The sequence below is a fragment of the Caretta caretta genome, chromosome 21 (assembly GCF_965140235.1).
Source record: "Caretta caretta isolate rCarCar2 chromosome 21, rCarCar1.hap1, whole genome shotgun sequence".
Taxonomy (NCBI): Eukaryota; Metazoa; Chordata; order Testudines; family Cheloniidae; genus Caretta; species Caretta caretta.
Window position 1 is genome coordinate 5,228,741 of NC_134226.1, and position 20,144 is coordinate 5,248,884.

At 43.7% G+C, this 20,144-nt stretch overlaps 2 protein-coding genes across 5 annotated transcripts in view; both read right to left on the reverse strand.

The window, feature by feature from the left end:
* Positions 1 to 473: 473 nt before the first annotated feature.
* On the reverse strand, positions 474 to 12,353 carry LOC142069769 (C4b-binding protein alpha chain-like). Its single transcript, XM_075122123.1, has 7 exons — positions 12,278 to 12,353; positions 8,444 to 8,635; positions 8,111 to 8,207; positions 6,729 to 6,814; positions 3,626 to 3,820; positions 2,065 to 2,247; positions 474 to 514 (listed from the first exon to the last, which is right to left on the reverse strand). Exons 1-7 carry the CDS (start codon positions 12,351 to 12,353, stop codon positions 474 to 476), a joined length of 870 nt encoding a protein of 289 aa, XP_074978224.1.
* A 2,822-nt stretch (positions 12,354 to 15,175) lies between these two features.
* Positions 15,176 to 20,144, reverse strand: part of LOC142069757 (C4b-binding protein alpha chain-like) — a 28,660-nt gene continuing 23,691 nt past the window's right edge. For 3 of the 4 annotated variants that reach the window (XM_075122043.1, XM_075122039.1, XM_075122041.1), the window contains 3 exons: positions 20,061 to 20,136; positions 17,165 to 17,236; positions 15,176 to 16,066 (listed from right to left, as the gene is read on the reverse strand). In XM_075122043.1, the coding sequence (XP_074978144.1) occupies positions 16,030 to 16,066; positions 17,165 to 17,236; positions 20,061 to 20,136 (185 nt within the window). In that variant the 3' untranslated portion in view covers positions 15,176 to 16,029. The remainder of the gene's footprint in view (positions 16,067 to 17,164; positions 17,237 to 20,060; positions 20,137 to 20,144) is intronic. The other variant, XM_075122040.1, reaches the window with a different exon arrangement.

Consider the following 20,144-nt stretch of genomic DNA (forward strand, 5'->3'; position numbering starts at 1 on the left):
CACGGGGTTCCATACTGCTCCTCTTGTGGGGAGAAGAGGCCCCAGATGGCTCCCTCTCAGTGACAGAGAGAGCAGGGCTGGCAGGAGAGCTCCTGTGAGGGGCCCACAGTTTGGCATCTACTCCTTGCACAGGGTCTGAAACAGTTCACGCTTGTTGGCCTTTCCAGTACCCACTGCAAATCTTTTCTGTTGACTGAGTGTGTAGCAAGGGGTAGGGATTGGCGGCAGAGGTTTACGTGTTTCTCTCTGTGTGTGTGAGGGGAGCGTAGATACTAGTTTCCAGTTTTTGTGATTCATGTCAAGTGTGCCTCGGGATTCAGACAGATGCTTTTTCCCCTCCCGCCCCCTCAATATTTTCCTAGTGGGGGGTATATCTGTGTGCACAAGCGCAGAGTGCACATACAATGCCTTTATTTTCAAAAGCATTTATTTCACCATGTGTCTAATTAAATGGAGCTTTAATTCCCTGCTATTCATTCTGTTGCACTGGTGAGCTCGTCTTTCATCTTAAATCCTGTGATAGGAGCTTGTGCAAGGAGTAGACGCCAAACTGTGGGCCCCTCACAGGAGCTGGGTCTGTAGGCACGCTGTACCCCATTTGTTCTTCCATTCTCCACTTCTGGGCTTACGCACGTGGCTGAAAAGGAAAGCATAACAAACCCTTTAGACTCCAACGCACGTGTGGGATGAAATGGGCTGTTTACCCACTGAGCCATTGCCTTTGACAAGTCTTTTACTTCAGTTTCATAAGTATTTCTACATTCTCACGTCCTCTTGTCACCTGTAGCAATTCTTTCAGCATGAACCTTACCCGGCTGCACTCACAGAATCATTCACCGCTGGTACAAGTGGATGCAATGCCGCTGAAGTTAAAAGGAGCTCCTCTTGCCAGCAGTGACTTTGGCCAGGTGAGTCTCACTGGAGGTTTGGTCCCCAACTGTGGAATTTGCTGAATTGGTGGCTTGTCTCAAAGTTCTTGGGGTATCTGTTTAAATCCTTTTGCGTGTCTGACGCACCGAGCGAGATAAAGGGAAGCAGCAAGCAGAACAGAAACGCACCTTCCCATTGAGCGTGGGGGTTGCTCCAAGCTTCAGACGCCGTACAATGAAGTGATGCCTCCCCAAGAAGGGAGTAGTCAGGATCACAATGGTAATTTACGGACACTCATCACCCAGAATTAAAATCAAGCCCCTTTAAGCATCTTATTTTGGGCAACCAAAAATCATTGGACAATTTAGGCTCACTATTTAGTATGTTACATTGCAAGAGCTAACGGCCGATTGCTTTTCTGAATCTTTTACTCATTTGTAACACTCTCATCCCCACCCCATTACAGAAAAGAGCTTGACTGAAAGACCAGTGTGAGAGGGAAAGTCAGAAGTGAGTTCATGATTATTCCACAGGCAGGAACTAGAGGGACATATTCCACCTCCAAAGGAAGAGTGAAAAGCGTGCGTAGTTACTGGAAGGACTGCTCATAATTGATAAAAATAGTGAAAGACAGCAGAAGAAGCAGAAGTACCACCTGCAAAAGCTGCGGTGGACCAAGAAGTTGTTGAATATCATCTTCTAAATCACTTCCAGTTCCCATTTCAAGATGGGACAGACATGAGGATCCTGAGCAGAAGAAGATAAAAGTGCTCTGCTTTCACCTTTGTGGTACAGTAATTCCCCCTCAGCAGACCCATGGCTCTTGCCAACTTGGGTCACTTCTTGCAGCTGCTGCAGTTGGAGGAATCCTGACCCCCAAATGCATTGTGGGAAAGCACAAGCTTTGCAATAAAACAGAAGGGACAAATTTACTCATCTGTCATCCCCACTGCTCTCGGAGCCCTGCCAGCACTGCCCCCAACCTGGTTCATTTCTTATCCTCTACGTCTGTTCCTAACAACTGGGACCGTCCACCTCTCCCCTCAAACCAGTCTGTAAAGTCTCTGGATTTGAGGTGAGCAGCAGGCAGGACAGATCCAGACGGGGTTAGCGTTGGAGGTGCTCACGGATCAGACAGAAGGGAAACCTGTTTCTAGATGCATAATACAAACAAATCAGAGTTTTGACACTTGCCTGGCTCACAGACTGGCAGAGGTGGATCCCACGTGTCATCAGTTTGGCACTGACTCAGACTGTGACCCTTCATGGTGTAGCCGGGATCGCACTCAAAGGTAACACTGTCATTATATAAATAGACACGTCTATCACCAGATACTCTTCTTCCATTCTGGATTTGTGGGGCTGGGCATCTAACCTCTGAAAAAGAAACGCTTTAGCTGAAACACAGGGCCAGAGAGGAAGAAAAACATCTCCGCAGCCTTCGCAGCTCTCAAGCCTTTTTTACACTTTCAACATTTTCCATGTAACTTGTTGCACTAGCCTATATTATTCCTACTTGAAACTGCAGATTGTTGTGGGAAATGTGGAGGGCCACCCTGAGAGGGGGAGATGGAGATACACTGGTAACAGCTTAGGTCCCTTCATAGCTACTTCGCAAGGGTTCTCTCCTCATGGAGTGTCCTGTGCACCATCTCCAAGTCATGGGAGCTCCCCCAGGTAAAGCCAAGGAGCTCAGTCCTAAAAGGACCAAGGGGCCTTAACACCCACTGACATCAGACACCGAGGGAGCTCAGCATTCCGCACAGTCAGGGCCAAGATGCTTCAGGAGGGTGCTGGCCCCAGCAACGTACCCTCTCTTCGTTAGCATTAGAAGAGCCAGCGTCTTTCAACTTGCCTACCAAACTCCTTCAAACACAAAACTGCACAAGTCCGGCTTACAAATATCCCAAGATTATCTATCTACCTATAACAAAACAGTAAGCTACGTATCGAGCTACACCAACAGTGCCAGACCATTGTGATATCAGAAATAAGTTAACCCTTGCTGTTGGAACAGATCATTGGTGTGAAGGAGATTGCACAGAAAGTAGATTCTTTGGCCCAAGTGCCGCAGTTCTTCCAAACCATCCACACAACACCACAACCGCCACACACAATAACCCCTCATAAAACAGCCTCTCCCCACAGCACACACCACTCCCTCGCCACCCACAGACACAAATCAGAACAACCACCCACACAACACAACCAGCACACACAGTCAGCCTAGACACCCACAGCCCCTCTATGCAGCATACGTCCCTCAGTTCTTGAAACCTGCACAAATTAACACAATTATCCCAGTGCCATACATGGTCGCCCACGTCACTGGATTAGGACTTCTTAGAGCCATCTGCTTGGGGTGCAGAGCAGCTAGGAGAGCTGCCTGGTCATGCAATCTAGAAACTTACACCCACCACCTCCCTAACATTCACCAGTGTCATCCCTTTGCCGCAAGGGTTAAAGACCTTTAACAGCATTCCTATACAGTTGTGACCCTAACTGCTCTGCTAACAGAGCTGCTCTATGGGTGCATCCAAATGCATCAGATTCCACCTCAAATCTTCAGCCCTGCTCCAGAGCTATTCACTCTCTGTCTAACATGAATCATGCAAATCTTGTGGAGATATTGCCACGGGCAGGCACACTAAGTGCAGGTTAGTGGAATCTCACCTTTGTGGGTTTGTCTGGACCTGGACTTTCTACACATGAAACAGCAGAGCTGGCAGGAGTTTTTCACCTACACAAACCCTACCTCCACACCGAGGGGGACGCGCACTCCACTCTCCGTTTAGCCCGTCCTTGGTTGTGCAGTGAATAGAGGCCTCTCCAGTGAGTGGGTAACCATTGTCACATTTGTAAGTTACAACTGAGCCATAAGAGAAGTCCTCCATTATCACCCCAGTGTGCCTTCCACTGGGGATGTCAGGAGGCGGAAGACACGGAATACCTGGAGAGACACAAGATATTTAGAATCAATACTGGTAAAGAAGCATCTCCAGTTACTGGATCTGCTAAAGAAAACTAGGTGCATGAGCTATGAAACCACTAGAATGTACTAGCCCAACAGGCAACGGCCCAGGGATGTCGGATTTGATTGGGCGCTGATGTTCCGTAAATCACCAAGCTGACTTACTAAGACAAGTGCTAACTGTAGTAGCTTACTGATGAGTAAGACTGGAAAAGGGCAAATACAGTGTCCATCTATAAAAAGGGAAATAAGGACAACCCAGGGAATTACAGACCAGTCAGCTTAACTTCTGTACCCGGAAGGATAATGGAGCAAATAATTAAGCAGTCAATTTGCAAACATCTAGAAAATAATAAGGTGATGAGTAACAGGCAGCATGGATTTGTCACGAACAAATCCTGTCAGACCAAGTTGATTGATAGCTTTCTTTGACAGGGTAACAAGCCTTGTGGATGGGGTGGAAGTGGTAGACGTGGGATATCTTGACTTTAGTAAAGCGTTTGACACTCTCTCGCATGACCTTCTCCTAAACAAACTAGGGAAATGCAACCTAGATGGAGCGACTATAAGGTGGGTGCAAAACTGGTTGGAAAACCATTCCCAGGGGAGTAGTTATCAGTGGTTCACAGTCATTCTGGAAGGGCATAATGAGTGGGGTCCTGCAGGGATCAGTTCTGGGTCTGGTTCTGTTCAATATCTTCATCAATGATTTAGATAATGGCATAGAGAGTACACTTATAAAGTTTGCGGACAGTACCATGCTGAGAGGGGTTGGAAGTGCTTTGGAGGATAGGATTAACATTCAAAATGATCTGGACAAACTGGAGAAATGGTCTGAAGTAAATAGGATGAAATTCAGTAAGGACAAATAAAAAGTACTCTACTTAGGAAGGAACAATCAGTTGCACACATATAAAATGGGCAATGACTGCCTAGGAAGGAGTACTGTGGAAAGGGATCTGGGGGTCATCGTGTATCACAAACTAAATATGAGTCAACAGTGTAACGCTGTTGCAAAATAAAAATAAAAGTGAACATCATTCTGGGATGTATTAGCAGGAGTATTGTAAGCAAGACACGAGAAGTAATTCTTCCGCTCTACCCTGCGGTGATTAGGTATCAACTGGAGTACTGTGTTCAGTTCTGGGTGCCACATTTCAGGAAAGATGTGAACAAACTGGAGAGAGTCCAGAGAAGAGCAACAAAAATGACTAAACGTCTAAAAAACATAACCTATGCGGGAAGATTGAAAAAATTGGGCTTGTGTAATCTGGAAAGGAGAAGACTGAGAGGGGACGTGATAACAGTTTTCAAGTATGTAAAAGGTTGTTAGAAGCAGGATGGAGAAAAATTGTTCTCGTTAACCTCTGAGCACAGGACAAGAAGCAATGGGCTTACACTGCAGCAAGGGAGGTTTAGGTTAGACATTAAGAAAAACTTCCCGTCAGGGTGGTTAAGCACTGGAATAAATTGCCTCAGGAGGTTGTGGAATCTCCATCATTGGAGACTTTTAAGAGCAGGTTAGGCAAACACCTGTCAGGAATGGTCTAGATCAGGGGTTCTCAAACTGGGGGTCAGGACCCCTCATGGGGTCGTGAGGTTATTACATGGGGGGTCACGAGCTGTCAGCCCCCACCCAGACCCCGCTTTGCATCCACCATTTCTAATGGTGTTAAATATATTTTCAAGTGTTTTTGACTTATAAGGTGGGGGTCGCACTCAGAGGCTTGTGATGTGAAAGGGGTTACCAGTACAAAAGTTTGAGAATCACTGGTCTAGATAATATTTAGTCCTCCCATGACTGTAGGGGACTGGACTAGATGACCTCTCAAGGTCCCTTCCAGTCCTACGATTCTATGATCAATCAACTCATCTAGATATTTGCCTAGTTTTACAACAGGTTACATAAAAAGCACTAGCAAAGTCAGTGCAAACTAAAATGTCATACAGTGACTTGTTTATACTACTCTATATACTATACACTGAAATGTCAGTACAATATTTATATTCCAATTGATTTATTTTATAATTATATGTGGTAAAAATTAGAAAGTAAGCAATTTTTCAGTAGCAGTGTGTTGTGTACTTTTATGGCTCATTTTGCAAGCAAGCGGATTTTACATGAGGTGTAACTTGGGGATATGCAAGACAAATCAGACTGCTGAAAGGGGTACCGTAGTCTGAAAAGGTTGAGAGCTGCTGGCCGAGTATACAGGAAGCGTGGCATCTCCACGCTTTCTGGAGGAGTTTTATCTAACACTCTATTGAGGAAGGGACTTCAATATGTACTGTTTTAAGATCAAGGTGTTCCATCCCAATCAAGCATGGAAAAACGCATGATTTTCCTGCTGCACAATAAGCTGGTGGCCACACTACCAGGGCACAGGCATGCCTTGAAGTGCAGGTAATGAGCTTCTTGTCTAATCTGGGATTAATACAAATACCTATCAGGCACACCTCTTACTTTAAATAAACATGCAGAATGGCCAGTAACCATCCTGGTAGAACATTGTTGTCACACCAAGCTCAGTGCCTTTTTCATTTACTCAGTTGTCAAAGAAAAACTAAGTTCTTATGGTCAGGACCTTGAAACAAGAAACTTCTTCCTAGGATAAACCCCCTTCACACACACACCTATCAACCCAAGATGCTCTTGCGGTTAAGATACCTGGGACTTGGAGATTTGGATTAAAATGTTGGCTCTGTTATTGACCACCTCCCTGTATCACCCGGGGTACATCACTTAATCTCTCCATTTCTCAGTTCTCCCTCTCTAAAGTGGTGATCATAAAGCTTCCCTACCCGTTTTTTAACATTTAAGAGGCAAGCAGATAAGAGACAGAAGCGCCCACATAAGCACCTGGACGGACGTTTGTAATTTACTTACGCTCACAAATGGGAACATCACCAGTCCATGCAACTTGCCTGCCAGAAATCTCACATCGTCTGTAAGGCTGTCCAACCAACCGGTGCCTGGAGTTAGGCGGAGGGGGTTATCAGTTGTTACCTAGTCCTTTGGTATAGGAGTTCTCTTGTGAAGCTCAGTTACTTGGCAAGCTCTTCTCCCCAGCCACAGCAGGTGGGGACCAACACCACTGACTACTGAGTGATGATCATAGGAGAAAAGGCTCCTTGCCAACTCAGAACTCCCCAGCCCCCTGAAGAACTAAACCATGGAACAGAATCCTATGTAGGCCCAATGAGGTGGCATTCTTTGAGCCAGGGGATCCAAATGTCCTTCCTGTGCTCTCAAGTCCTTCTCGCCACATCAGCAGGGTCATTTCCTGCCATGGAATCACAAGGCACAGGCAAACTAGTAACATCTGCACTTTTGGGCAGGCTGCTGGGGGGTTATTATTGTGCCTGCTCCATTTTGGTTTTATATTTTTCGCGGTGGAGTGAATAGGTTTTTGTGGGCCAGGCAGACCCACCTGGGGTCTGGCTAGCTTGAGATAATCAGTCATGCCAGTCGTAACCCATGCAGGTGATATAAGCCACCACATCACACAGGTCCATATGCACAGATATTGTTGAATAAACCAATGCAGAGCTGGGTGTAGAGTTCAACACCAGCAGCTGCTATGGCTGTTTTCCGTGACATGGGAATTTATGCAAGAAAAGATTGTTCCTTTTTCAATACAGACATGACACTCCCTACAAATGTTCCAGTCCATCCTGCAGCTGCAGACCTCTGCTTTTCAGGCCACTGAAGCACAGTCTTAATCTTTCAAAGGAGGGGGCAGGCAACAGCTCTTCTGCCACCATATCCCCAAAGCTCTAACTCAGACGGCTCTCCGAGCTGGGTTTGTCCTTGGAGATAGATGGGAAGTTAGCCAAGGAGCCCCTTCTCTGCATGGCCCTGAGGAAAGGCAGCCATTTCCAATTATTCAGAAGAAGAACTATTCCCGTGTCCAAGCAGGGGTAAAATCCAAGAGATTCCAAGGTTTGCCCTGGTCACTTGGATCCTACTCCCCACAGGAGACATCTGTGCTCAGCCAGCACCTGCAGGTAAAGCATTCAGCTAGCCAAATTATAACTAAAGTTTGTACAATCAATGGCAGAGCATGAATGAAGAAAAGAAGAAGACTTATGCCAATCCCTCTTCCCTCGCGTATAAAAATTAAATTGATTGAGCCAAGGAGATGGAGGGCTGCTTTAGTATGGAAGAGTAAACTGCTTTCAGGAGCTGGGAGAATATGAGGATATCCATTTGTGTTCCACAGCTGTAAGCGAAGCACAAGTAGTCAGCTCAGGCAGTCTGAAACTTACCCTTCTTCACACGTGAAGTTGACGGTTGACCCAAAATGGATATCTGTTACAATAACTCTGCCGTTCTCCGGCTCTCCTGGATGACCACACGATTTTTCTGGTGGAGAACAAGGCTCGGATTAGGCTTCTCTCTTTCAATTCAACAATTATCTCCAAGATCTGTCCTATTTAACACTCCCCAAAAAGATGGCCTTTAGAAGGGCCCAGAATAGGCACAGCTAGAGAGCTTTACTAGTCACAATTAACTATTTAAAGATACGTTACATTTTTGCAGCGTGGACACAACCTAGTGCCTTTAAGACCTTTTTCTAACAATGGAAACAAAATATTCACTTTTACAGAACTCGAGTGCTTTTGACCAGCTTCCATTTTCAAGGCATGTAATAGCGGGTTGTAGCTGCGGGTCTCTTCTATATCCAGGCCGACAAGTGTATTTTGCAGTCTCCTCAACAGAAAAGTTATTCTGATTTTTATACTCATTCCTCAGCTCAGCAAAGCTTAACCTCGTTGGGACTCCACAGCCAACTAGCAAGAAAGGAAACACAGATGAGAAGAAAAGCCAGATCTACTGTGATGGTACATAAAATGCAAACATGGCAGGTGCAGGCAGATAAAACAACAGTTTTACAAAGGCCATGTCTACGCTACCACGTATGCTGGCAAAACACCCCCTGAGCGACATACATTTCACTGGCATAAGTGGTAGGGTGCACAGGGCTATGTGCTTGTCCCGCCAACATACCTACCACCGCGCTCTGGGATGGTTTTATTCTGTCAAAGGGAGCGCTGTCTCCCGTCGGCATAGAGAGACTACCTGAGCAATCTAACAGTGGTGCAGCTGCATCAGTACAGCTGTGCTGCTGTCAGCTCACTAGTGTAGACATGGCCAAAAAACGAACTGAGGATCTGTCTTATAACATTCTTCAAGATGTTACACGAGTGATTAACACACACACACACACCCCATTTCCATCTGGTTATAAAGATTCATCACTGGATTTCCTTAGCCCAATGTCATAAATGATGCCCTTGTTCAGTGGTAGTATCAGCTGGAGACTAAATGATTTTAATTATCCCTTCTGGCCTTAAAATATATGAATTAATTCCCATTGTAACCAGATCCCTTGAGTCCCCGTCTAGTGCTTTCTCCACTAGATCACACTGCCTCCTTCCTCTGAATCAGGCTGGTAAGCTAGAACAAAACATCTAATGTTTAATGTGTATATGTTAGACCTCAATCCTACAACGGTCCCAAACAAGCAGACCCCTGAGCATCGTGACAGCTAATTGCAGGAGCAGGATATAAGTGTTTATACTAAAGCATTCCTAAAAATAAATGAATATTCAGACTGAGCTCTTCAGTCTCTATTAGCGGGGTTGGTGACTATTCCCCACCGACAGTTTTGATTGTGTACATGGAGCACCTGTTATACTGATGTTCCGCAAATCTTTCCATTCCTTTCGATGGATGTTTGGATATATTCCCACAGAAATACCTCTTACCCTGCAAACTCAGAAAACAAGGGACTGATATTTCAGAGACATCACTTTCCAACTTTAAAAAACCCCCAAGATTACATAAAAGTAACAAAAAAGTCTTTACTAAACAGGGGTTAAAATGCCCCAGTCTGTGCCTGTTCCTCTCTACATACAAACTTTGATACTTTTTATTAATTAATATCTGATTAAAAAACTCACACCAGTCCTATTACATTTTCTTTAATTCTGTCTTTTAGTCTACTAAAGTTTTAAATTAGATTCCCTTATCAGTTTTCTTTCTTTCTTTCTTAGGGCTTTATATTTGTGCCTGTAGTACCTGAGCACTTCCCATATTAGACAGATCAGCAGAGAAGAGGCAGCTAGAAGACATAATAGAACCTCCTGTGCTTCTCTTTTCCACAGTTATCGGAAACGCTGTTTAGAGTGGGCTTTTTTGGAGAGGTTCAGTTATAGGAAATGGCTTGCAGAGTGAGTTTTTCATTACTTCAGTAAATATTATTGTGACTATGAGGGATTTCTCCTTGTGTATTTTGTCTTCCTCCTTCTTTTGGGTTAGGAGGCCACACTACTGCCTTCTAAATGCTTTTCATGAACTCTTCTGCGTCAAGTTTTGCAACGTTCTGCTAAATGGTGCAAAGCTACATTACTTAGCCCAGGGAAAGCCGTTTAAATAGCGCTCAAGTGCTACTGCTTGCTTTGCTGTTCTTACACCAACCCTGAAGAAAAGGAGTATTTATGGCACCTTAGAGACTAACCAATTTATTTGAGCATAAGCTTTCGTGAGCTACAGCTCACTTTGAAAGCTTATGCTCAAATAAATTGGTTGGTCTCTAAGGTGCCACAAGTACTCCTTATCTTTTTGCGAATACAGACTAACACGGCTGTTACTCTCAACCCTGAAGGTTCTCCACTTCCCTAAAATTATTAACAGCTTACCTGCAGACTGCAAGAAAAAGGGGCCATTATTTAGAACCCAAGGTACAATTATTGGAAAGAAATGGAAGTCAAAATAAAAGGCTTGCAGCTACAAAAATGAAATTTCTGAGCTTTCTGAATTCAAGGCAGATATCAAACTCCTTTATCAGTCAGATTTTAACTGCCTGAAGGCCACTGAAATACCACAATGACCTCTGCAAAATTATAAATCAGTTGGTTTCAGAATTGGTGGGAAACCAACAAAATAAAAAGTTATGAAGACTCACAGTTTAACACTGACATAAAAGCCTTACCCTGAACCAAGAATCACCCCTACAGTCTCCTAGTCAAATTTAATAATACTGAGCACTAAAACAGCACTTTTTGTCATCACAATCCTGTAGGATTATTAACTAGTTGCAGGATCAGGGTTGAAGTGATTACACTAAAGAGTTCCCATAAAAAAAGAAATATTACATCTGGCCCCCCATCTCTATTAAGAGTCTTAGAAGATAGACAGTCAAAACTCTAGGAGGAGACTATGTGAAGCAACCATTATCCTGATAAAACAAAGGGATTCTTCCCGAATCAAATTTCATTCAGTAGCTAAGAAACCCTATAGTTTAATGCAGTGAACAAAGGAAATGGGGTACAACTATGTAATATTTTAATTCTTCAGTATCTTTCACTTCTGCAAATGAACGGTAGTGGTTTGACAGTACTCATCGACCTACTATATTTATCCATGTATAAAGTACGTCTTCTATTTCAAAAATACAGTGCATCAAAGCTTAACCTGAGGTCTCACTTCCCACATCCTCATGACAAATGCCATTGCAATGATGACTTTCTTTAGCTAGTTAAAAGAAAAGGAGTACTTCTGGCACCTTAGAGACTAACCAATTTATTTGAGTATAAGCTTTCACGAAAGCTTATGCTCAAATAAATTGGTTAGTCTCTAAGGTGCCAGAAGTACTCCTTTTCTTTTTGCGAATACAGACCAACACGGCTGCTGCTCTGAAACCTGTCTTTAGCTAGTTAGCCAGTCACAACTGGGTGAAATTCCATAGTCCCGAGTTAAACAAGACCCCTGTGGTTGTGAGTGGGGAGTTACGCTTGAGTCAGGGAATTCAGAATTTGGTCTGCTGATCTAAAAGAACAAACCAGCATCTGAGCAGCACCTTTTACCTTAGAATCTGACAACACTTCATTGAGCCTATGGCACAGTACTTACACCCATTTCCCGGAGGAGCAAAAGGAAAGCACAGAAGGATGAAGGGACTTGCCCACGTGACAATGACTGGCCAGCCTAGTCCCACTGTCCCAAGGGGAGCTAAGGGCCAAACGTCACCCAGCAGCACACAGGGGGAGAGAGAGACAGGAGATGGTTTTGTGACCACCCTTTCCACTTTAAGACCCCAGGAGGGTGTGGATAATGCAAGGGGAGAGCTGCTGTCAGTACATGGCCTTGAACCCCGGCGTGTCCTTCTAGACCCCGACACGGCCCCCTTAGAGTGGGCGCCGACCTTCAGAGGCTCCAAATCCCCCTTTTTTCTGGTGTTGCGGGGGGGGTCCCGAAACCCCCCGAGTGATAACACACCCAGGGCTGGCTCCGCTCACCCGCAGGCACCTGCCCGGGGGCAGAGAGTGAAGGGGAGGGAGAGCAATGGGCCCGGGGGGGTTGAGGAACGGGCTGGAGAAGGGGGAGCGGGGACCAGAGGGACGCGCAGGGCTCCAGCATCGGCCCCTCACCTGCACCCCGGGCGGCGGCAGCCAGAAGCGCAGCGAGGCCGCCCAGAAGGCGGAGCAGGAGCGAAGCGCGGCGCATCCTCCCGCCCGGCGAGGCAGCAGCGAGTGCAGGGCCCCCCCCGGGGCCGGCAGGAGATATCGCCCGGCAGCCGCCCCCGCCCCCGGGGAGGGACCAGGGCGAGGCGGCGGGTCTTTCCGCGGGCGGCGTGAGAGGAACAAGCGCTGCCCCCCCCCCCCCTTCCCTCCGGGGGAACCGGCAGCGGCGGGGGCGCCGCGAGCTCCAGCCACCGAGCCGCGCGGGGAGACTCGCCGGTCCCCTGAGCAGCCGCGTGCGCAGCGGGTTCCCGCCTCGCCGCGGGGCGTCCCCAGCCCGTCGCCGGGCGGGCGAGAGGGGTCCGGGGGGGGGGGGGGGTCACGCCTCAGGGCGAGCTTCGCCCGGGCGCTGCAGTCCCCGCTCGCCCCAAGGGTTTGTGTTTTGCCCTGTGCCGATGGGGGCCTGGGCCATAAACCATGGGAGGAAGCCAAGGGGTCGCGGGGAGCTCTGCCATTTACTGCTGTGGGGCGCGGACTTCACCTTTTCCCTTTTGGACAAACCTAGCCCCGAAGTCCAAGCCTCCGTTCATGAGCCGCTGTATCCCCAGTCTCACACGAGGGGGTGTTTGTTCTCAAATTCATTCACCACCACCCCACCCCCCCGCTCCTGCGGACAAAGGACATTAACAATTTAAATACTGAAAGTTGCTCGAGTGACCCAAAGGCCAAAAACAAAAAACCCAGACCCCCAAAAGCGTACTTTAAAAAGCATCATCTCCGGCTTTCTCACAGCAGAGTCTGTTTTTGGAGGCCTGAGTTGAGGTTTTCAAAGACTTGGGCTTGGCAATTCTACCACTGCTGGTGGCATTTACCTTTGCCAAGTGACGTTTGAAAAAAGCTGGGAAACTTCGAGGGAACAGCCCTGTTGGGGGGGGGGGGTCACTAAACTACTGTATGGTGCTTTCTTGGATGGGGGCTATGTTTAAAGAAGGGAATTTTTGCAGAGTGAATTCTCTGTGATCTTGCAAAAAGAGAAGTTGCTCAGCTGTTGCAAGGGCACAGGCGTTTACTGTGATTGCATTGTTCAAGAGAACAAAGAGGGTGGTTACCTGTGAATTTACCAAGAAGAAGGACTTGTTCCTCCTTCCCAGAGCACCCTTTTAGCATGGTCAAAAGTAACCCCAGCCTTAAACAGCCTTATTGGGATCCCCCCCTAGCCTAAGGAGGGGTGGTCCACAGGACCTGGAAAACCAAATAATTATGGGGGACAACTAATGAACAACAGGGACAGGAGTGTGGTCAAAGGGTCAGACGAAGGGAACCGGACGGAGACACTGAGCTGAGGACCCCGGACAGCACCCACTGCTCCTCAAAGGCGTCAAGGGAGTCCGTGGCACAGGGCAGGAAGCTGAGACAATGCAAAGGGCAGAAAAAAGGCACAAAAACAAAACTAAGGTAAAAGTATAGCTAGGAAGATTTTCCTCATCTATGAGCAAGTCAGTGAGAATTGTGCAGTTCATGAGCAATTGAAATTGAAAGTCAAATCTTTCAATCAGACTTTTCCTCCTTAACTCACTTAGGCTCTTTTGAAAATACCATTATTGTGTTTAAAATGCCAGTAGCATCCACTGGCCCATCTACTCTAAGCTTCCCAATGCTACCGCCATTGGTGGCCTTGTGTACACTGGGAGCTGGTCTACACTAACGCTGTAAGTCAAGCTGAGTTATGCAATTTACGTAACTGAAGTTGACATAACTTGGGTTGACTTACAGTGGTGTCTACACCAAACTGTGCCAATGGAAACACTCTCCTGTCAACATAGCTTCTGCCTCTCAGGGAGATGGAGTACAGATATCAACAGGAGACCATTCTCCCATCGACTTAGCATCTTCACCAGACCTGCTAAAATAGACACTGCTGCATCAATTGCAGCAGCACCCATCTAGCCAGTAGTGTAGACATGGCCTGAGCCTTTGTCTTGCTTTCAGCCACTAGTGGTCTGACACCAATATAGCTCCATCAGTGCTCAGCCATAGTGTAGACAGGAAAACTGCTATAAACTGCTTACACCTACCCAGGCTTGAAAACATAAACCGCACTCGTGCAAAAGAAGGCTTGATAGGGCAAACCTGATGTTATGCTGGGGATTTGAACTGCTAACTGAAAACCAGGACATATCCCCAGTGTAGCTATGACCTTAGCAACAGTGACAAATTACAACATCTAAATCCAGACACATCCTTCAGGTAATCTGAGCAAAGGCAAAGCTTCATTAGATTAAACATCTTTGCAGTTTCTAATGAGTATCAGAAATCTGTTTCTTTCACATAGATCCTAATCCTATTGTAACAACCACAGACCCCAGTCGGGGACCTCTGGAGCTTAGTGCATGAGCCTCTACCGCATGAACTGAAAGCCAACTGGCTGTTAGCAAAGGCTGTAGAGCAGATTCATGTCTCTCTCTAAGTGGTCTTGGTGCCACTAAATGGGACAGAACACCACACCCAGGAGGTGTGTGGGTTACACTATCATGCTCTTATTCAGTTTGGATAGTATCTTACTGCACAAATGATCCCACAGAAGGTATACACCCTGTAGTTTCCTGGCAGTGCATTGTTACAAGGCTGAGAAAGTGCTACCCCTTGCGAGAAAGATCCATGCCATAGGAAATCATGGATTTTTGTATGTGTTGGGGGAGGCGGGGGGAGGAGGGAGCGTGCGTGCAAAAGGTAGTACTAGTTTCATCTGCTCTAGAAAGCAGCGACCAGATCACAGTAGAGGGGTAGATTTCAAACACATTTTTACATCGCTATTGAGACAGTTCTATTTTAATGCACAAGGGAAAAAATAATCAGGATGCTGTCATCTCTGTACGGTATTCCTTTTATTCAGCAAAAAGACTTAAGTACAACATAGAAATTCCAGTTTTTTCATTTCATAAATACGCAGATTGCCAAGTAAAATTCTGTACAACTTATATAAATACAAATTTATGTTTTCAGTGATAGTGACAAAACAGCATTTGGTTATGAATACCTTCTCACAGCAGAGAAAGATTTCCTGAATATAATAAGCTTGCTTTAAATGCTACCAAACTTATTTTCAGCTACTGAAATAGAAAAATAAAAGACATTTCCTTTAGGCACAGAACCACAAGTATAACCATTTTACTGCTTACTCATCAGAAAGTGCTCATAAGGAAACAGAGATAATTTATTTTGGCTCTCGGTACAAACTTAAAAAATTTGATTGTGTGGATTCTGAACACTTGAGTCTTACACACATCCGCGCACTTCACCCTGGGATGCTACACTGAGGACACAATGAACACAAAACTTGGGGTAAGAATACTTTGGGGTTGTTTTTTGTTATTGTTGTTTTTGGAATTTCCTGGACATGATAGCAAAGGAACACTGATTATTCTGGAGATGTGATTTAAAAACTGAAGATATATTTGAATTAATAAAAGCCTACAGCAGTTCAAGGAGTATATTTGGCATCATTAATCTGTATTTTAAAAGGGATAATAAGTACTTAAAGATAGAAACCTCCAAATACAAATCTCAACAGGCTCTTGCTTGCAATAGCAAAATCTACAACCCCGAATACAACTGTAGTGAGAGGACTCTGGGATCATGAGATAAGTTTAGTACAATCATAGGACGTTGCCCACAATTTTTCTATTTTCTTCCAATATCATGTTCACTGTCTGATGAACAAGTTAGTAATCAGCAATGCAAGAATGATAGGCATCTTTCCTGCAAAACCAAAATAAAGGAAGTGTTATAACCAAAGTAAAAATGTATATCTTGACTTCACTCCAGATGTTTAGGTTAATGAGTTTTTTCATTTTATGTTCTGTCTGAAAGATTTGTTTTGTTAATTTTAGAGTTACATTAACTAATTTCCAATTAAAGCACCGTTCATGCTGTTTCTTCTCAGAGGCCATGTCCAAAACAGAAAAAAGAGGCAGAAAAAAATTCATGAGGAGGATTAATCTGTAATCAGAGTTGGCAAACCGTGATAAGTTAGCTATTACATATCCTAAATACAAGAGAACTGGACTATCTATGCTCCCTTCCCCTAACGCTCAACTGTTTAGAGCACTGGAAAGGCGAGGGGAGTCATCTATAACATAACACTGTTTTAGGACATATTAGTTTCTTTTACTGACTAATCACATTACAGAAGAATCTTATTCAACTGTACACCCCAAGAATACCACGTAGAGCACTACTGAAGAGTCAACAGTACTTTTGTACACTGTCAGGGCCCACGGTTTCACAGTGAACCCACTATGAAACACACCCACACCACCTGAGCTCTTCTTCAGCAGAGATCTGTTTAGCATCTCCTGCCTGCTGGAAAGCTCTGCATACAAAATTGTATCAGCTAAAATATAAAGTCTGTATGTTACTACTAGTCTACTGAATGAAGTCTTGGATTTAAGGATATAATTGCAACCTTACACCAGAAATGAAAGTCTAACATGGGCTTTATAGCATTAATATTCTTCTGGAGAAAATATCTGTTCTTATATTATCAAAATGGTAATATACTGAAGTAACGTTTTTATATGTTAAGACAGAGCTGTTAATGACAAGTTACATCACAAGGACATAAGGCACACAATGCATTCATAACTGCTGTAGTTGACAAAATGGTTACATAGAAATGAAGAATTTAGTGGATATTCACAAAAGTGTCACATTCAACATATCTGTTCAGGACAAAGGTAACAAAGTAATTTATATTTAATTGATATGTTGCACAGTTGTATTATGTTCTTGCAGATAATGGTTCATCAGAACCACGCCATCTTTTCACATTGAAGTAAATATTTTCTATAAAAATACCTTTCAAGACCCGAGTTAGTTTTTTTTCCACGTTCCTGTAGATCACTGAAGCGCTGATTTGCTTCATATGGGCTGAACAGCAAGAAAGGAGAGAAACTAATTCAATAAAATATGACTCCAGAATTCAAGAGTAAAAATCAAAGTTGCTTTTGCTTCTTTAAAGGAGGCTTTTTACATAATTAGAACTCCAAAGAAAACTGATGCTTAATACTAGAAATTTTTTTGATGGCAATGGATTTTTTGGGAGGGTGGAGGGAGGGGAAGGGGAAGTAGTGGAAGCCCTATTACCTGGAACTTTTAAAACTAGCATGGACTAAAATGGTAGAAAAAAGTACTGTAGAGAACAATCCTGCCTTTGCAGGGACAGGATGATTCGACAGGTCCTCTCAGAGTTCTAGAATTCTACAGTCATGAGGTTAACTGGCTTAAAAAAATCCTTGTGTGTTATTCCCATATCATTTGATGATTTAAAAAAAGTGAAAGATTTTTCACTCATGCTACTTATTTATTTTTGCATTTCTTTCAATGCACATAGGGAAAATTTACTTTCCAAGCACTAGTACAATGAAGCATTGCAGTGTTGTAAACGCTAAGAGAATGTTTAAATCCAAAAATGTTATAAAATTTTATGTACAATTTTCTATTAAAACTCAATTGTGAAAGAAATCCCATACAAGGTAAAATCTATATGCAATCTACCCAGCTATGCCCCTTTTAAAGGGAGCACAGTTTTAACTCAAGCTTCCTATCAATATTTATATTCATATTTCTGCCCATCAAACATTCCCAAGGGACTGCAGCAAACAGAGGTGTCAAGCTTCAGGTTCACATGATTGGGTATGTAGGACTAATTTATAATTAGCATATGTGCTAGTACCCCTTTACTGAGTGAAGTCTCAGATTTATTTAAGCATATTTCTCTTCTAGAAAACATTCAAAAGAACTATTAATAGTTTGACAAAAGATTGGTCAGTATGCAATTTAATTAAAGACAAGTATAAAGCTTTTAAAAGTGTTTCCTAAAAACTGAAGTTAAATCACTGGAAAAACCTATGGCTTAACATTTTCAGACAGCAAACTATCTCTGGGATTAAGTTAACACAAAAACAATACACAACATTAAAACTTCTGAGTTTTAGATTTCAGTTGTGTGTTTGATTATTGTTTCTCACAAAAAAAAAAGGTGTATGTGTTTTTACAAAGGTTGAGTAAAACAAGCCACATTGTGCCATGTCCTGAATCAGAAACTGTTGGTCAGAATCCTGTTTCCTCACACAAAGTCACTGTTGTACGTGGGCTAGTCTGGGCATTGTAAAAATCACAGTGGAATGCAAGAAAGCAATGTACTGATTTTCTTCTCTAATGTGCATGTCTTTTCCTATTTAATAGATAGCTCTGGTTAAAATGTCTTGGAGGACGAGTTACCTCATTTAGGATAGTTCTCTTTCAAAACTGTCCCCAGTTAAATCCTAGCAAGTCCGTATTTTTCATCGTCAGAGAAAGACTACATAGCAACATGCTACTTGCAAGTCATCTTAATGTTGGATTTGTTTTATTCTAGCAGTAAAAGCCCATTTTAAATGCAAGTATCTTTTTCTTGTGGACCTTCAACACTAAATATTATTCAAAAGATTTTACTAATTGGGCTTCCAAATACAATATTATCTTCAACAAGCACCAGGCTTGATGATGATGATGACAAAAATGCAACACGTCACAACGAGCGTAAGTGTTGCTTCAGAGGGATAGTATCTAATAGCTCACAACTTGAATTATATTACGTTTGAGCACAACATCTGGTCAATGTACTTCCTGTAAAAAAGCATTAAAGGATATCGAAAATAAAAGGAAAGCTAAAAGCTAAAAAACAAAGCAGAAAGGATCTCTCAAGTCAGCTAGCTGTGTAGCTGGAGACAGTTCTAAATAACAGTTAACAAATAAATGTGTTAGACTCGAAGGTGCCATAAGTGCTCCTTTTATTTTTGCGGATACAGACTAACTCGGCTGCTACTCTGAAAGTTGTAGGATGCTGCACATCTCATTAGCTTAGACACGACATGTTAAAGGCTTATGATCATTGGCCGTTGCTTACAGGGACAAAATAAGGGACAAAATAAGCCTCAGCACCAGAATTCTCATTTACCCTACAAAAGATATGAGGCAGGTGCTTGGTTGATATGTCCTGTAAGCTAAGAATGTTTATGCAAATGGGAAGATTTGAGTCTCTGCCTACACAGGTAAAAAGCAGTATTACCATTTCTAAGAATGGTTATACAGTAAAAAGCTTTACATCATCTCAGATGTCTATAACAAAGTCAGGGATAAACACAAAGAAATTTAGATTGAAACTAGATCTTGGGTGCAAATCATAGGCACTTCAGAATCAATGGAGCCCAAAGGAACTTTATTTAAATGGCAGTTTTTCAAATAGTAACATTTTAAAGCCATTTTAAAAAGTTTACACACAGCATTAATTACCAGCGAGACAAAATCTTCACTGTAAACGCTGTAGCGAGCAGAACTTGAACAGCAGATCAATAGGATTACGTTTTTAGTTTGCCATATTCACATTTTACAAGCCTGAAAGTGTTGCAGACATTTCTGAAGACATTCTGGGCTTGAATCTCTTGGGGTCCAAGGGAAAAAGCCTCTATGTATAGTTAGGAAGTGTCATTGCTTCAGAACTGCACATGAGTGCAGTTTTGGAGAGCCATGCCTTTGCTTTCTCCTGACATCCAGGTATGTAAGAAAAGATGCAGGCTGATAGAATAAATAAAAATCAGGTAAAACCTCAGAATATATTAGCTCGTCCAGCAATTGAAGGACTACAGGAAAGAAATGGTGAACTACTCTGAAGAATTAGTGAGACATCAGGATCTTGTTTTGTTTGACTCACCCTTTTTTCCCAAAGCAAGCTTTGTATGTCACAATGGCAACAAATCCACCAGCCACAAATAAACCAATGACGACTCCTTGATGG